At 48.3% G+C, this 18970-nt stretch overlaps 1 protein-coding gene across 1 annotated transcript in view; it reads left to right on the forward strand.

Annotated features, from left to right (window-relative positions):
• cd276 (CD276 molecule) overlaps window positions 1–18970 on the forward strand; it is a 106568-nt gene that overhangs the window by 20461 nt on the left and 67137 nt on the right. Inside the window, exons 3-4 of the mRNA XM_056412493.1 lie at window positions 10754–11104; window positions 14848–15144. Of these exons, the coding sequence (XP_056268468.1) occupies window positions 10754–11104; window positions 14848–15144 (648 nt within the window). The remainder of the gene's footprint in view (window positions 1–10753; window positions 11105–14847; window positions 15145–18970) is intronic.

Consider the following 18970-nt stretch of genomic DNA (forward strand, 5'->3'; position numbering starts at 1 on the left):
TCGACAGTTTGATACGACTCGCTACGCCGCGGCGCGTTGTGTCTTCAGCTGAGCGAGGATATCAATTAGGGATGATCACAGGCCTCGTTTCAGCCTCAAGTCCTCTCCGTTGAATTGCTTTAATTGGAGGATCGGGGCCATAGAAAGTTAATTGTCACGTCCTCTAACGTATTCTAAATGTAACTAGTCTCCACAGTGTGTGTGTGTGTGGGGAGGGGAGCATAAAACCACCATTAAATGCCCCAAAATACAGTTAAATGCTCAGTTTTCCGTCTCACTCGTCGCCCCCTTGGCTCGTAACATCGATTCTTTCATACTTACATGTTGCTGTTAATCTCTGTGTGCCATTGGTTGACTCGCGTGTGGGGGAGGGGCTTCAGAAAAATTCTGCGTAAAATGAGTAAATGCAATGAGGACGCAGCTCTCTGCTCATGTGAGGCGTTGAGTTGAGTCTCCAGCCATCAGTCCACACTTTACAAAAGTCTTAAAACGGCCATTAAATGGCCAAAAACACTGTTAAATGCTCAGTTTTCCAACTCATTTGTCACCCCCTTGGCTCAGAACATCGATTCTTTCATACTTACACGTTGCTGTCAATCTCTAAACATCGGAGTTGTCGTGTGTTGCGAGACGTTGCGAAGAGAATAAGTGCTCGCTAGTATTCCGGCGTCAGCCATTGGTTGATTCGCGTGTGGGGGAGGGGCTTCTGGGTAAGAAAACAGAAAAAAAGGACGCAGCTCTCTGCAGTCATCAGTCCACACTTTACAAACGTCTTAAAACGACCATTAAATGGCCAAAAATACTGTTAAATGCTCAGTTTTCCATCTCATCGATTCTTTCATAGTTACATGTTGCTGTCGATCTCTGTGTGCCATTGGTTGACTCGCGTGTGGGGGAGGGGCTTTAGAAAAACTCTGGGTAAAAAGAGTAAATGCAATGAGGACGCAGCTCTCTGCACATGAGAGGCGTTGAGTCTCCAGCCATCAGTCCATACTTTATTAAAAGTCTTATTCACAATATTGCGCAATCTGCATCCGTCTGGTTGGTGACTTTGTGGCCTGTCGATTTTTTATATCTTACGTGGACCTTTTGCTTCTTTATTGCATTTTAAACAAGTCCATGTTGGTTAGGTGAATTTTTTTTGCTCATTACCTTCGCATTGAAATTGCGGAAGGTTATGTTTTGATCGCCGTGTATTTATTTATTCATTTATTTATTTATTTGTATGCGTGTTACTCGTATAACTAAAAAAGTTTTAAACCGAATCGCATGACATTTGGTGGGATGATTGGTTATTATCCGGGGACCATTTGATTAGATTTTGGGATCGATCGGGTCAAAGGTCAATGTCAAGGTCATGAAAAGGTCAATATCTTCTTTCTACCACAGCACGTCAATTTTTATCCAATTGGCATGCAACTAATGCCAACATGTTCATAATTCAATGCCCAATCTTGTGATATGCGAAGGTATGCGCTCTACCGAGTGCCCGTTCTAGTTTTCTATGCATTAATTGATTTTGTTTTTGTTGAGCACTTTTTTCCATTTTCCTAATAAGCAGAATACAATAACAACACATATCTATGACAATGTACATAGAGCAAATCCATTAATACAGATCAAATACAAATACAGCAGAATGCATGTAACACGATTGCAAGTCCACGATGTCTTTCGCTGAAAAATATTATTTAAATGTTTTTTATGATGACATGCACAATTAATAGAACATCAATGACTCGGCAGCCTTACAGCATGGTTGCTCATTAATATGCTGGTAGTCCCACTGGGCTTGTGCCTCGATACCAGTGGCCCCAGAATGAGCCTTTAATGGCACACAGCCATTACCACTCCAGCACCGCGCTGACCCACTTACTTCGCCACTCGGCTGACGTCACGTGAAGAGAGTCTGAGCTGCACCCGAGCTTTTATACACCCAAAAAAGTTTGGGGTCACCCAGAACAATTTCAGGTTTTCCATTAAAAATCACCACTTTTATTTATTAGATGAATTGCGAAATGAATAGAAAGTATAGTCAAGACATGGACACGGGTAGAAATACAGATTTTTATTTGGAATATTAATGGTGTTCTTCAAACTTGTGGCTCAAAGGAAGGCCAGTTTCATTGGTATAACTGTTTTCAGCTGCGCTCACATAAAAAGGGTCTTTAAGGGTTTTCTACCCTTCCGTTAGTCTTCTAAGGCGATAACACGATGTGCCATTAGAACACTGGAGATTGGGGGGGAATACAAACAGTTTTATAAAGAAAACTACTTTCTTGGAGACCCAATTGGCGGCCATCTTGAAAAATAGCTGCCATCTTGGATTTTTGAATGGCCAATTGGGCAGATTTGACCAAATACCGAGAAGAACTCCACCAAAGGTCATGTTGTATCATAATGTGCACGGTTATTCTATCTGCCCCACTATATTATGAATCTCTCAATCAAATCGAGTTAAATCAGGGACATGAATATCACATAAAAAGGGCTTTCAAGGGTTTTAAACCCCTCCGTTTGTCTTCTAAGGCGATAACACAATGTACCATTAGAACACTGGAGATGGGCCTCTACACACCTCTGTAGAGACTTCATTATACCTAGAGAATAGTCATTTACCACATTAACTATGTAGAGAGAGTATTTATGATTAATTTAACGTTATCTTAATTGAAGAAAAACAGTGACCCCAAACTTTTGAACGCTAGTGTATATCATCTGTGTCCGGGTTAAATTCAGAGCTTCTGCGATTGTAAAAAACATTTAATTTGTGCGCGTAAAATCGGGCAAATATCTGTCCTCTTGTCCAACTTCACGATATATATATATATTTATATATATATATATATATATTTATATATAACACTGAAGAGGCAAATCCAGCAACACCACGTCGACCCGGGGGATGGAAGGAGGTTTGATGGTGACGAGGGTGGTGCGTGATGTGAAGATCACTCGCAGCCTCCTCTTCCTCCGGGTGGGTGTTGCCGACACTCGCAAAAAGGGCCGTAATGATTTTATTTCATGTCGGCTGTGAAAGTGCCTCTCTCTCTCTCTCTCTCTCGCCAGGCCCGTAAACACAGGGTGTAAATCCCCCACACAGCCTGGCGTCTCCCAGCATGCACTCTGTGGAGGCTTGCTGAGCATCTCTTTATCTGGGGGGGGGAGAAGGGAGGAGGTGAGATCCCCCCACTTACCCCTGAGAAGACACCACGGGGGGGGGGGGGGGGCGTGGACCCCTGTGTGTCGTCATCTTTAACCTCCGCTCAGTCACACGTGTCTCTTCTCGAGGATGCCTGAGTGTTCATGGCGTTCGGCTACACGTGCGCGGCGATTCGCTTTAGGCTTGTAGTGCAGTTCACCTCTTGACCAATAGGGCGTCAGATGTTTGCTGTCCGTCATGTCGGCTGACCTCGGCTCGCCTTCCTTCTCCCGTCCAATCCCGTCGATGCGTTGCGATCGAATTGTTGCTGGTCCTCTACACGAGGTCCTCAACACGAGGTCCTCTACACGAGGTCCTCTACACGAGGTCCTCTAGACGAGGTCCTCTACACGAGGTCCTCTAGACGAGGTCCTCTACACGAGGTCCTCTACACGAGGTCCTCAACACGAGGTCCTCTAGACGAGGTCCTCTACACGAGGTCCTCTACACGAGGTCCTCTAGACGAGGTCCTCTACACGAGGTCCCCTAGACGAGGTCCTCTACACGAGGTCCTCAACACGAGGTCCTCTACACGAGGTCCCCTACACGAGGTCCTCTACACGAGGTCCCCTACACGAGGTCCTCTACACGAGGTCCTCTACACGAGGTCCCCTAGACGAGGTCCCCTAGACGAGGTCCTCTAGACGAGGTCCTCTACACGAGGTCCTCTAGACGAGGTCCTCTAGACGAGGTCCCCTAGACGAGGTCCTCTAGACGAGGTCCCCTAGACGAGGTCCTCAACACGAGGTCCCCTACACGAGGTCCTCTAGATGAGGTCCTCTAGACGAGGTCCTCTAGACGAGGTCCTCTAGACGAGGTCCTCTACACGAGGTCCCCTAGACGAGGTCCTCTAGACGAGGTCCTCTACACGAGGTCCTCTACACGAGGTCCTCAACACGAGGTCCTCTAGACGAGGTCCTCTACACGAGGTCCTCTAGACGAGGTCCCCTAGACGAGGTCCTCTACACGAGGTCCTCTAGACGAGGTCCCCTAGACGAGGTCCCCTACACGAGGTCCTCTAGACGAGGTCCTCTACACGAGGTCCTCTAGACGAGGTCCCCTACACGAGGTCCCCTAGATGAGGTCCTCTACACGAGGTCCTCTAGACGAGGTCCTCTACACGAGGTCCTCTAGACGAGGTCCCCTACACGAGGTCCCCTAGATGAGGTCCTCTACACGAGGTCCTCTAGACGAGGTCCCCTAGACGAGGTCCTCTACACGAGGTCCTCTACACGAGGTCCTCTAGACGAGGTCCTCTAGACGAGGTCCTCTACACGAGGTCCTCTACACGAGGTCCCCTAGACGAGGTCCCCTACACGAGGTCCTCTAGACGAGGTCCTCTACACGAGGTCCTCTAGACGAGGTCCTCTACACGAGGTCCTCTACACGAGGTCCCCTAGACGAGGTCCTCTACACGAGGTCCTCTACACGAGGTCCCCTACACGAGGTCCTCTACACGAGGTCCTCTACACGAGGTCCCCTAGACGAGGTCCTCTAGACGAGGTCCTCTAGACGAGGTCCTCTACACGAGGTCCTCTAGACGAGGTCCTCTAGACGAGGTCCTCTAGACGAGGTCCCCTAGACGAGGTCCTCTAGACGAGGTCCCCTAGACGAGGTCCCCTAGACGAGGTCCTCTAGACGAGGTCCCCTAGACGAGGTCCTCAACACGAGGTCCCTGACGAGGTCCTCAGACGAGGTCCCTAGACGAGGTCCTCTAGACGAGGTCCTCTAGACGAGGTCCTCTAGACGAGGTCCTCTACGAGGTCCTCTACGAGGTCCTCTACACGAGGTCCTCTAGGCGAGGTCCCTACGAGGTCCTCTAGAGGTCCTCACACGAGGTCCTCTAGACGAGGTCCTCTACGAGGTCCCACACGAGGTCCTCTAGACGAGGTCCTCTACGAGGTCCCCTACGAGGTCCTCTAGACGAGGTCCCTACACGAGGTCCTCTAGACGAGGTCCTCTACACGAGGTCCTCTAGACGAGGTCCTCTACGAGGTCCTCTAGACGAGGTCCCCTAACGAGGTCCCCACGAGGTCCCTAGACGAGGTCCTCTACGAGGTCCCTAGACGAGGTCCTCTACACGAGGTCCCTAGACGAGGTCCCTACACGAGGTCCTCTAGACGAGGTCCTCTACACGAGGTCCTCTACACGAGGTCCCCTAGACGAGGTCCCCACACGAGGTCCTCTACACGAGGTCCCTACACGAGGTCCCTACACGAGGTCCCTACACGAGGTCCCCTACGAGGTCCCCACGAGGTCCTCTACACGAGGTCCCCTACACGAGGTCCCCTACGAGGTCCCTACACGAGGTCCCTACACGAGGTCCCCTACACGAGGTCCCTAGACGAGGTCCCACACGAGGTCCCCTACACGAGGTCCCTACGAGGTCCCTACGAGGTCCCCTACACGAGGTCCCCACGAGGTCCCTAGACAGGTCCCTGACGAGGTCCTCTACACGAGGTCCCCTACGAGGTCCCTAGACGAGGTCCCTCTACGAGGTCCCTACAGGTCCCTAGACGAGGTCCCTACACGAGGTCCCTAGACGAGGTCCCCTACGAGGTCCCTACACGAGGTCCCTACACGAGGTCCCCTACGAGGTCCTCTACACGAGGTCCCTACACGAGGTCCCTACACGAGGTCCTCTACGAGGTCCCCACGAGGTCCCCACGAGGTCCCTAGACGAGGTCCCTACGAGGTCCCTACGAGGTCCCTACACGAGGTCCCCAGACGAGGTCCTCTACGAGGTCCCCGACACGAGGTCCCCTAGACGAGGTCCCCTACGCGAGGTCGGCTACACGAGGTCCTCTACACGAGGTCCCTACACGAGGTCCCTACGAGGTCCCTACACGAGGTCCTCTACACGAGGTCCCTAACGAGGTCCCTACACGAGGTCCTACACACGAGGTCCTCTAGACGAGGTCCCTAGACGAGGTCCTCTACACGAGGTCCCTCACGAGGTCCCCTACACGAGGTCCCTCTAGACGAGGTCCCTACGAGGTCCTCTACACGAGGTCCCCTAGTCGAGGTCCCCTACACGAGGTCCTCTACACGAGGTCCCCTAGTCGAGGTCCCCTACACGAGGTCCTCTACACGAGGTCCTCTAGACGAGGTCCTCTACACGAGGTCCTCTAGACGAGGTCCCTAGTCGAGGTCCCCACACGAGGTCCTCTACACGAGGTCCCTAGACGAGGTCCTCTACACGAGGTCCCCTAGTCGAGGTCCCCTACACGAGGTCCTCTACACGAGGTCCCCTAGACGAGGTCCCCTAGACGAGGTCCTCTAGACGAGGTCCTCTACACGAGGTCCTCTACACGAGGTCCCCTAGTCGAGGTCCCCTACACGAGGTCCTCTACACGAGGTCCTCTACACGAGGTCCTCTAGACGAGGTCCTCTAGACGAGGTCCTCTACACGAGGTCCTCTACACGAGGTCCCCTAGTCGAGGTCCCCTACACGAGGTCCTCTACACGAGGTCCCCTAGACGAGGTCCTACACGAGGTCCCTAGACGAGGTCCCTACACGAGGTCCTCTACGAGGTCCCTAGACGAGGTCCTCTACACGAGGTCCCCACGAGGTCCCTACACGGGGTCCTCTAGACGAGGTCCTCTACACGAGGTCCCTAGACGAGGTCCCCACACGAGGTCCTCTACGAGGTCCTCTAGACGAGGTCCTCTACACGAGGTCCTCTACACGAGGTCCCCTAGTCGAGGTCCCCTACACGAGGTCCTCTACACGAGGTCCCCTAGTCGAGGTCCCCTACACGAGGTCCTCTACACGAGGTCCTCTAGACGAGGTCCTCTACACGAGGTCCTCTAGACGAGGTCCTCTACACGAGGTCCTCTACACGAGGTCCCCTAGTCGAGGTCCTCTACACGAGGTCCTCCCTACACGAGGTCCCCTACACGAGGTCCTCTACACGAGGTCCTCTACGAGGTCCTCTAGACGAGGTCCTCTACACGAGGTCCCTACAGGTCACGAGGTCCCTAGACGAGGTCCCTACACGAGGTCCCTAGGCAGGTCCCACGAGGTCCTCACACGAGGTCCCTACACGAGGTCCCCTACACGAGGTCCTCTACACGAGGTCCCTAGACGAGGTCCCTAGACGAGGTCCTCTACACGAGGTCCCTCTACACGAGGTCCTCTACACGAGGTCCTCTACGAGGTCCCCACACGAGGTCCCTACACGAGGTCCTCTAGACGAGGTCCCCTACACGAGGTCCTCTAGACGAGGTCCCCACACGAGGTCCTCTACACGAGGTCCCAGTCGAGGTCCCTACACGAGGTCCTCTACACGAGGTCCCCTAGTCGAGGTCCCCACACGAGGTCCTCTAGACGAGGTCCTCTACACGAGGTCCCTCTACGAGGTCCTCTAGTCGAGGTCCCCTACACGAGGTCCTCTACACGAGGTCCTCTAGACGAGGTCCCTACGAGGTCCCTAGACGAGGTCCTCTAGACGAGGTCCTCTACGAGGTCCCTCTAGACGAGGTCCTCTACACGAGGTCCCCTAGACGAGGTCCCTCTACACGAGGTCCCTACACGAGGTCCCCACGAGGTCCTACACGAGGTCCCCTACACGAGGTCCTCTACACGAGGTCCCCTAGACGAGGTCCCCTACACGAGGTCCTCTAGACGAGGTCCTCTACACGAGGTCCCCTACACGAGGTCCCCTACACGAGGTCCCCTACACGAGGTCCCCTACACGAGGTCCTCTAGACGAGGTCCCCTACACGAGGTCCCCTACACGAGGTCCTCTACACGAGGTCCCCTACACGAGGTCCCCTACACGAGGTCCCCTACACGAGGTCCCCTACACGAGGTCCCCTACACGAGGTCCCCTACACGAGGTCCCCTACACGAGGTCCTCTACACGAGGTCCCCCCCCCGGGGGCCACTGGTTGAAAGAAGCCGTGAGTGGGATGAGAGCGATGGAGGTCCTCTCCTTCTGACGGGGCCCCGGTCCGCGTTGAGTAATCAGGCTCCTCCTCCTCCTCCTCCTCCTCCCCCGGCTTGTTTCCAGATAATATCTCTTAAAGTGCGAGGTCGCCTCTCTCTCTCGCCTCCTCTCTCTCTTGTTTCCTTCCCTTCCCCCCTTCCCTGTACACACTCAGTGGTGTGAGTCATCCCGCGCTGCTCGGGGGAAGTGATTTAATTGCTCTCCTCCTCTTCCTCCTCCTTCATCGTGCACGTCGGGCTGTCACTGACCCTCCACTCTGACAAAACCACCGGCGACCTCTTCATTACCGGCAAAGGTCGGCGCCGCCTCCCACCGCCGGCGTCCGACCCGCGCTCCTGAACGCCTCCTCTGGGGGCGGGGCCTCGATGATTCCTCTGCGGGCCGATTAGGGAGGCCCCCGCAGCACCGGGAGAGCTTTTGGAATTGCAGTAAAGGAAACAACAACAACAACAACAACAACAACAACAACAACAACAACAACAACAACAAAAGCCTCCCCTGTTGTCGCCGCGGGGGTCAGAGGATGTTGTTGTGCTGCCGGTCGCTGTGGAGGCTTTGAGGCGCCACAGGTCCAAATTGCAGAGCATCGTTTTCCTCAAAAAGCCCCCTTTACTTATACTTTTATTCAGAGTATTACTTATAGTATTACTTAAAGGATTACTTATAGTATTACTTATAGTTTTACTTAAAGTATTACTTATATTACTTATGGTATTATTCATGGTATTGTTTTACTTTCTGTATTATTTCTGTTAAGTGTCTGCTAAATGTTTTAAAACGGTCCGTCACTATAAAGTTCGTCTACGATGATTATTAAAGGATTTGGATCTATAATCCTCAGGTCGGGCCAGCAGGTACATTTATCCACCACCGTCTGCACTTGTGGCGGCGGCCACCAGGGGGCACTGTTCCCGCAGACGAGCCGGTTGTTGGGGGGGGGGGGGGGGGGGCTGGTAATGGCTGAATGTGATTTGGAAAGAGGACTTGGTATGTATGAACCTCCTCAGATGAAAGACGAGTTTGTTGTGAGTCGGTCAAACCTCCTCCTCCTCCTCTTCCTCCTCCTCCTCCTCCGTGTGATCGGGGGGAGGGGTGGTGGTGGGGGGGGGGTCTAAAACGCCACTTTGATTATAACAATTAGAGAGCATAAAGTAGAGTGCGTGCTCCGGGGGGCGGGCTGGCTTCTTTATTCTCCTCCTCCTCCTTCTCCTCCTCCTCCTCCTCCTCCTCCTCCTCCTCTCCCCTGTGATACTGACGAGTGTCTCTGAGATCAATGCAGAGCGCTGACTCGTGAGGATTCTGAGGACGGAGTCCGGACCGCGGCTGCTAATGCAGAGCGATTATGCAGCGTGCTCTTTGCTGTTGGACTGGTCTAGACAAACAACACACACACACACACGCACACAGACGCACACAGACACACACACACAGAACAATCTGCTGTCTTTTGGGTAGAAGCGTTTGCAGAGGAGCGGAGTCACATTTTATTTCCACGAAGGCACTCCAGAGTTTTACTGAAGTTATAGCCCTCCTCCTCATAGCCCTCCTCCTCCTCCTCCCCCTCCTCCTCTCCCCCCCCTTTTTTAAAAACATTTAATTAACAATTTCTCTAAAGTTATCCAGATGTTTCGTGTTTTTATTGCTGAGTTTCAGCGCTGAGTCGTCGCCTGGAGGCAAAGAAGAGGAGTCACAACAGAGTCCTAATGCTCGCCGCCAGGGCCCTCCTCCTCCTCTCCTCCTCTCCTCCTCTCCCCTCCTCCTCCTCTCCCCTCCTCCTCCTCTCCTCCTCTCCTCCTCTCCCTTCCTTCTCCTCTCCTCCTCCTCTCCTCCTCTCCTCTCCTCCTCGCATCCTCTCTTCCTCCCCTCCTCCTCCCCTCTCATCTTCTCCTCCCCAGCCCTCTTCTCTCTTCCTCTCCTCCTCTCCTCCTTTCCTCTTCCTCCCCTCTCCTCCTCCTCTCCTCCTCTCCTCTCCTCCTCTCCCTTCCTTCTCCTCTCCTCTCCTCCTCGCATCCTCTCTTCCTCCCCTCCTCCTCCCCTCTCATCTTCTCCTCCCCAGCCCTCTTCTCTCCTCCTCTCTTCCTCTCCTCCTCCACCTTCTCTCCTCCTCACCTCTGCTTCTCTCCTCCTCCCATACCCTCTCCCCCCCTTCCTCCTCTCCTCCTCCCCTCCTCTCCTCCTCTCCTCCTCCCCTCCCCTTTTCTCTCCTCCTCTCCTCCTCTCCTCTCCTCCTCTCCTCCTTCATCCCATCTCACTTGCTCGGCTCAAACAGAGCGGATGATGTATTTAAAAAAAACACTGCATTGATTTTTTTAGGTATTTAAATGTTTCATTCTGGTCACATTTGAATTCTGCGAGTTTATTTTCTACTTGGAGGAAAATTAGATTTACTGACTCTGTTTGTTGTTATTGTTATTGTTGTTATTTGTAAAGTTTATTGACTTTAAACCGCCTCGTGAAAAAGTTCACCAGGCCACGCCCCCTCCCAGTAAATAAAAAAACACACAATTATGCCGTTAATTCACCTCGAGGATTCACCTCCAACAATCACGTGACTCCTGTGCCCCGCCTCCTCTCCTGTGCCCCGCCTCCTCTCCCCCAGCCGTGAAGGAGGTGCGCGTCCCGGAGCAGCCGGTGGTGGCGCTGTACGGCAGCGACGTCGTCCTCAACTGCTCCTTCAGCCACGCCCACGCCTTCAACCTGTCGGAGCTGAGCGTGTTCTGGCAGCTGACGGACACCAAGCGCAGCGTGCACGCCTACTGGCGGCGCCGCGACCAGCTGGCGGACCAGGCGGAGCGCTTCGCCAACCGCACCGCCCTCTCGGCCGCGGGGCTGGGCGCCGGCGACGCGTCGCTGCTGCTCCGCCGGGTGGTGGTGGCGGACGAGGGCAGCTACACCTGCTTCGTCAGGGTGCGCGACTACGGCAGCGCCGCGCTGCTGCTGCAGGTGGCCGGTGAGTAAAGGACATTTATGTCATTCAGGTTTTTTACATTTCACCAAAAAAATGCAGTTATTTTATAGTTTAATGATGAATTAAACAATAAAATTAAAATAAAAGCCAATGTGTTTTTTTTATTTTTTTTATTTATTCCTTTTTGTTGAAAAGGACATTTAAGTAAATTAATATAGCACTTTTTATAAAGTTTGGGGTTTTCACAAGAGACGGATAAAAAAATAATTTAATGCCTTAAATCTTGACCTTAAGGGTCCAAAAACTTCTACAACTCGTGACCCAGCGGCGTATAGAAAATGTACTACATTTTCTTTTTTTCACGATCAATAAGTTATTCTTTCTCAAAACAGGCCACTTTAAGCTAATTTTTTACATTTCACAAAAAAATGCTGTTATTTAATAGTTTAATGATAAATTAAACAAAAGAAAAATAAGAGCCCGTATATATTTTTTAAATTTAATTCCTTTTTGTTGAAAAGGACATTTAAGTAAATTAATATAGCACTTTTTATAAAGTTTGGGATTTTCACAAGAGACGGATACAAAATTATTTAAGTCCTTAAATCTTGACCTTAAGGGTTAAAGTCCAAAAACTTCTACAACTCGTGACCCAGCGGCGTATAGAAAATGGATTACTTTGGTTTTTTTCACGATCAATAAGTTATTCTTTCTCAAAACAGGGCACTTTAAGATCATTATTTACATTTTCCCAAAAAATTCTGTTATTTTATAGTTTAATGATAAATTAAGCAATAAAAAAATAATAATTGAGACATGAATTGATCATAAGAGCCCAAGTGTATTTTATTTAAATTTAATTCCTTTTTGTTGAAAAGGACATTTAAGTAAATTAATATAGCACTTTTTATAAAGTTTGGGGTTTTCACAAGAGACAGATACAAAATTATTTAAGTCCTTAAATCTTGACCTTAAGGGTCCAAAAACTTCTACAACTCGTGACCCAGCGTCATATAGAAAATGGACTACATTTTTTTTTTCACGATCAATAAGTTATTCTTTCTCAAGACAGGCCACTTTAAGCTCATTATTTACATTTTCCCAAAAGAATTCTGTTATTTTATAGTTTAATGATAAATTGAGCAATAAAAGAAAAATAATTGAGACATGAATTGATGATAAGATTATTTTCTTACAGCCCAAGTGTATTTTTTTTATTAATTCCCTTTTGTTGAAAGGGACATTCAAAGTAATTTAGTACAGCACTTTCTGAAAGTTTCACAAGAGAATAATAAAAGAACAATCAATAACTCATTTTTTCTCCAGTAAAAAAAAGTTACAAAACGATTCACTTTAAGCTCATTATTTACATTTTCACAAAAAAATCCTGTTTTTTAAAAAAGTTTAACGATGAATTGAAACAATAAAGAAGAAACACATTTGACATGAATTGATGATAAGAGCCCAAGTGTATATTTTTTATTAATTCCCTTTTTGTTGAGAGGGACATTCAAAGTAATTTAGTATCGCACTTTCATAAAGTTTGCGGTTTTCACAAAAGACTGATAAAAAAAAAGCAAGACCTTAAATCTTGACCTGTTTGAAGTTAAAGCCCCAAAACGCCTCCCATGATGCAACCTGTTAGCATATTTACGTTGGCTTCTCCGGCCTCGTATCTTTTAATCTCCACCCCCCCCCCCAGTCTAGACCTTTTCTACAAGCCCATTGGTCAGCTTCACGTAAACACATAATACTCACACTTTATTGTTTTAAAGTACAAGCCAATTAAAATGCACCCATGAACATAAATATAAATATTTATTAATATATATTTATTAATATATATATATTAATATATACAGTATATGAATATGAAAATATATATATTAATAAATATATATTAATATATTTATATATATTAATATTAATATATATAAATATATATTTATTAATATATATATGTAATCATATATATTCTTATACATATATATATTAATATATATATGAATATATATGAATATATATATATTTAAAAAATAAATATTAATATATTAATATATATTAATAAATATTAATATATATATATATATATTAATATATATGTATTAATAAATATTAATATATATATATTAATATATATATGAATATATTAATATATATATTTATATATATATATTTATTAATATATATATATACAGTATATATAATGCTTTTCCATGGCTTAATGCTTGTGTTCTAGTTTCACTTCACACTTGAATTGACTTGCATTCAAAGTGATTTGACGTCGGTGCTTCTCCAGACGTGAGCTCTAATGGAGGGCAGTTAAATGCGACATACAATGACCTGTGGAGACGGTGAGTTGTGGTCATTTCCTCTCCTCCGACGAGCGGCTGATGAATCGTCACCGTCCAGCAGTTGTTTTTGGTCAATAAGCATTTGTTTGTGGTCCGTCACGGTCAATATCTGCTGACTCTGATTATCAGCCGCTGTCCCGGCCAATCGGCCGTCACCAACATCTTCCTGTCCTTCACAGCCGAGGGCCTTTTGTTTCTTTATTTATTTATTTATTTATAATGATGCCGTGTGCCTCTCCCCTTCCCCCCTCTCACATGTCTATACACACTGGGGAAGTATTCAGACCGCCTTTAAATGTTTAACTCTTTATTTCATTGCAGCCATTTGCTAAATATTAATATTTAAAAAATAATAAATAAAGCAGAAGAAATGGACAGCATGTATGTAAATAACCAACATGCTATAACATTTATTTTATTTTTATATATTTTCTGAAACGATCCGGTCACATGAAGGTTTATTGTTTTGTGTTGATTGATTTTTATCTGCTTTATTGGTTTTGATTTACCCCTTTTATATTGTATTGTTTGAATAATTTTATAGACGTTTTATTTTACTTCCTCTTCGAGTTAAATTGGACTTTTATTTTGAAATGTTAAAAGGAAGAACACTTTTATTTTATGTTAAAATACATCCTCCTCTTCCTACCCCCTCCTCTTCTTCCACTTCTTCATCCTCTTCCTCTTCTTCCTCTTCCTGCTCCTCCACCCCTCCTCCTCTTCTTCCTCTTCCTCCTCCCCCCTCCTCCTCCTTCAACACTCCTCCTCCTCCTCCTATTCGACTCCCTTCTCCCCCTCTTCTTCCTTCTCCTCCAACCCTCCTCCTCCTCCTCCTCCTCCAACCCTTCTCCTCTTCCTTCTCCTCCTATTCCACTCCCTGCTCCTCCTCTTCTTCCTTCTCCTCCAACCCTCTTCCTCCTCCTCCCCCCCTCCTCCTCCTCTTCCTCCTCCTCTTCTTCCTTCTCCTCCAACCCTCCTCCTCTTTCTCCTCCAACCCTCTTCCTCCTCTTCCTCCTCCAACCCTCCTCATCTTCCTCCAACCATTCTCCTCTTCCTCCTCCTCCCCACCCCTCTTCTTCATCGTCCTCCTCCTCTTCCTCCTCCTCCTATTCCACTCCCTGCTCCTCCTCTTCTTCCTTCTCCTCCAACCCTCCTCCTCTTCCTCCAACCCTTCTCCTCCCCCACCCCTCCTTCTCCTCTTCCTCCCTCCTCTTCCCCCAATCCTTCTCCTCCCCCCCACCCCTCCTCCCCCGACCCCTCCCCCTCTTCCTCCTCCTCCTATTCCACTCCCTTCTCCTCCTCTTCTTCCTTCTCCTCCAACCCTCCTCCTCTTCCTCTAACCCTTCTCCTCCCCCAGCCCTCCTTCTCCTCTTCCTCCCCCTCCTCCTCCTCCTCCTCCTCCCCCCCCCTCCTCCTCCTCCTCCTCTCCAGCCCCGTACTCTAAGCCCGCGGTGACCCTCCACCCGGAGTCCAACCTGCGTCCGGGCGACGCCGTGGCCCTGACCTGCGCGTCGCACGGCGGTTTCCCCGAGGCCGGCGTGCTGTGGCGAGACGGCGGCGGGCGCAACCTGACGGAGAACATCAGCACGTCGCTGGTGGCCAACGACGACGGCCTGTTCTCCGTCAGCAGCGTCCTGACGGTGCTGCTGGAGCCCAACAGCACCTTCAGCTGCGGGCTGACCCACCCGCTGCTGGGCGAGGAGGCGCACGTCTCCGTCACCATCACGGGTGAGCGCCGCCGGCCTCCGCCGCTCTTCCTCTGTTTGCATAGCGGGTCTCCTCCATCGCGGCGTCGCCCTCGATCGGGTTCAGGGGAAACGAGTCGATGTTCGCCGGCGTCCGGGAGCTCCGAGCCGACGGAGGAAGAGTTGAGCATCTTTTCACGAGGAGAAGAAAAGTCGACGGACGCGAAAATGTGCCTCAAGTTTAAATATTTAAACTACAGCCAGTGTGTCTGCTCCTCCTCCTCCTCCTCCTCCTCACATACCTCTTTTTCTCCCTCTTCCTCATCATTGTCCTCATCCTCGTCCTCTTCCTCCTCCCCTCCTCTTCTTTATTATCCTCCTCCTCTCACCCCCCTCCTCTTCCTCCTCTCCCTCCTCCTCCTCCAACCCTCTTCCTCCTCTTCCAACCCTCTTCCTCCTCCCATCCTCCTCTTCTTTATCATACTCCTCTTCTTCATGACCCTCCTCTTCCTCCTCCAACCCTCTTCCTCCTCCTCCCCTCCTTCCTTCCTCCTCTTTCTCCTCTTCTTCATTGTCTTTCTCCTTTTCCTTCCTCTCCCTCCTCCTCCTCCTCCTCCTCCTCCTCCTCCTCCCCCTTGGGGGGTGGAGCTGGAAGAGACAGTTATTCAGACGTAGAGGTGAAAGTCACCGAGCTGTGTGAGCCTACGGGTGATGTCATGTATAAATATATATATATTATATTAATGTTATGAACCCAAACACGAGGGCGTTAGATGTTCAGACGTTTGTGGGACGTCCTCAACAAGTATAAAGCAGAACTAGTGGTGAGTTCTTCATGGTGGATGAAGGACATGATAACTGTTTCCACGGAGGGAAGTCACAGAGATAAGCCCCGCCCCCTCTAAGGCTCGAATGAAGCAAAAAGCCACAAATGGTCCAGCGAGTAAACTCACGCTTGTGTTTTTCTTGTCGTGCATCAGCAGAGTTTCTTATTACGGTCTTTAAGGTCAAGCCATCAATCACATCGTTACGCTTCTGAGGCTTTTTATTTTTTTATTTTGTCTTTCCGTTTTGCTGCTTAAGAGTAAAACTGAATCAATAATAAGAAAAATTGTCAAATTATGGTTAAAAATTATTTGTATTTATTTATTATTTATTATTTATATTTAAAAGCGAAACCCACCTTTTCTTTCTTTGCATCGTTAAATCAGACGAGCCGATGAAGAGTCATTGCATCATTTCAAAAAAGCCGAAACACTAACAAACGGAAAGAGACACAAGGTGGAGCGGGTGGAGGGATCGGCGGCGCAGCAGCTGCTTACCAACCAGGAAGGAGATGCATCTGTCATTCTCTGGTTGCTTTGATGTTGGCTGTGTGTGACGGTATGTGATGGGTCCCCCCCCCCCCTGGTTCTGCTGGTTCGGCTGTGTGTTCAGTGCCAGGCGAGTGCCCCGTGAGGCGGGCCAGTGGCTGGGTCTCTAATGGCGAGCAGCACTGTGTGAAATGGCTCATAAATAAGTAGAGGTGGCCCCGTGTCTGGGGGTCGAGGGGGGGTCGAGGGGGGGTCGAGGCGGAGGTCAGCCAGCGCCGCTCCACCGGGCTGGGAAATGACCGAGCTGTCTGGAAACGGGACGGCCGATCGGCCGGTCGGACGAGGGGAGGTTGGCCTTTTTTGTTTTGTTTTTTGGAAACAGTTTTCTTCTTCTTCTTCTTCTTCTTCTTCTTCTTCTTCTATCTCTCTCACCTTCTTCTTCTATCTCTCCCAACTTCTTCTTCTTCTTCTATCTCTCTCACCTTCTTCTTCTTCTATCTCTCCCAACTTCTTCTATCTCTCTCACCTTCTTCTTCTATCTCTCCCAACTTCTTCTTCTTCTATCTCTCTCACCTTCTTGTTCTTCTATCTCTCCCACCTTCTTCTTCTTCTTCTTCTTCTTCTATCTCTCTCACCTTCTTCTTCTATCTCTCCCAACTTCTTCTTCTTCTTCTTCAACTTCTTCTATCTCTCTCACCTTCTTCTTCTTCTATCTCTCCCAACTTCTTCTATCTCTCTCACCTTCTTCTTCTATCTCTCCCAACTTCTTCTTCTTCTTCTTCTATCTCTCCCACCTTCTTCTTCTTCTATCTCTCTCACCTTCTTCTTCTATCTCTCCCAACTTCTTCTTCTTCTTCTTCTTCAACTTCTTCTATCTCTCACCTTCTTCTTCTTCTTCTTCTTCTTCTTCTATCTCTCCCAACTTCTTCTTCTTCTTTCTCTCCCACCTTCTTCTTCTTCTTCCTCTCCCACCTTCTTCTTCTATCTCTCCCAACTTCTTCTTCTTCTTCTTCTTTCTCTCCCACCTTCTTCTTCTTCTTCTATCTCTCCCACCTTCTTCTTCTATCTCTCCCACCTTCTTCTTCTTCTGAGAGAGAGAGGAGCCCAGATAACCAGGCGTGGGGCCAGCGGGGGTGTGGAGTGAAAAAAGGCATTACTCGCAGAGTGGGAATGAAATTCGGCTGCAGAGCGACCCGCGGTAAAGTCGTCTGCGGCCGCCATTACCCTTTGACCTTTTCGCCGGATTGATGCACGACTTCAAAGTTCGGTTGGAATTGATATGATCTTTTTATAACCTCCAATCTTCATATTTTTCTTTTTCTTCTCCTCTATTTTCTCTTTTCACACATGAAACTCTCATATATATTTTTTTTTTAAACAGACGTGTATTGAGGCGTCTGGATTGTTCATTTAAATCATTTAATTACATTTTGTATGGGATAGTGGGTCAGTGGGAATCAGGTACAATGATGTTTCCAATTTTGTAAAAAAAAAATATTTTCTTCAATCCAATTGAACTACGCATGCTGATTACGCAACAGTGGAAACTTTTGACAATTCAACATAGCCAGGAACAGATGGTTATAGACCATTTTTTGGTCTTTTTTTCCAGGGATGGGCATCAGTGACGACGACTTTTACAACATTTTATTTCCTTTTCTTCAATCCCATCGAGTTTAAATCCAAACCTTTTAAACTACGCATGTTGATTCTCCATTTGTGGAAACTTTTGACATTTCAACATAGCCAGAAACAGATAGTTAAATACCTGTTCTTCAATCCAATCGGGTTTAAATCCACATTTAACTAAGCTTGTTGATTACGCAACGGTGGAAACTTTTGGAAATTCGACATATTCAGAAACAGATAGTGAGCCACCATTTTGTTGTCTTTTTTTCAGTCAATGACGTTCAATCCGATCTTGTTTGGTGACGACTTCCTCGTAGAGGAACCATTTGTTTTTCAAATGATTATTATTATTTTCTCTAAGGAATGTTGCCCTTTTGGGGCCTTTATCATATCCCAAAAGTTGTTAAATTTGACTTGCATATCAGGACTAGCGAAAAACACGACATTTTCCAGATCTCGCATTTGTGTCTATAGAAATGTCTCCATAGCGCCCCCTAGAATGTTTCCTACCTTCAAAAGCAAGAGCTTTTTGCCCCCAATGACTGATTGACTTGACATTTGGCAAAGATGTCCGCTTGGACCTGCTCTTCAAAAAAAGCCTCTCATACCCCTAAGCTCCGCCTCCTTAGATTTTCAGCCATTTTGAAATGAGTAAAAAACTAATTTTTCCCAACTTCCCCTAAACGCCGGGTCCGATTCATACAAACATCGCTGTGGTTCATTATTGGTTCAATGCCATCAAAATACTTTCATCTGGTTATTCTTATCCGATGGCTTCACAGTGCAAACCACGACCGACTAAACCCCAAACCATTCGTACCAATCTCCCATCACGTGTCCATCCTATTCATAAGGTTATAACTCTTGTTATATTTAACTGAAACACATCAACACACATCCTCACTTCCCCCCTAACCGCTTCCTCCA

This window comes from Pseudoliparis swirei, chromosome 4, assembly GCF_029220125.1.
Source record: "Pseudoliparis swirei isolate HS2019 ecotype Mariana Trench chromosome 4, NWPU_hadal_v1, whole genome shotgun sequence".
Taxonomy (NCBI): Eukaryota; Metazoa; Chordata; class Actinopteri; order Perciformes; family Liparidae; genus Pseudoliparis; species Pseudoliparis swirei.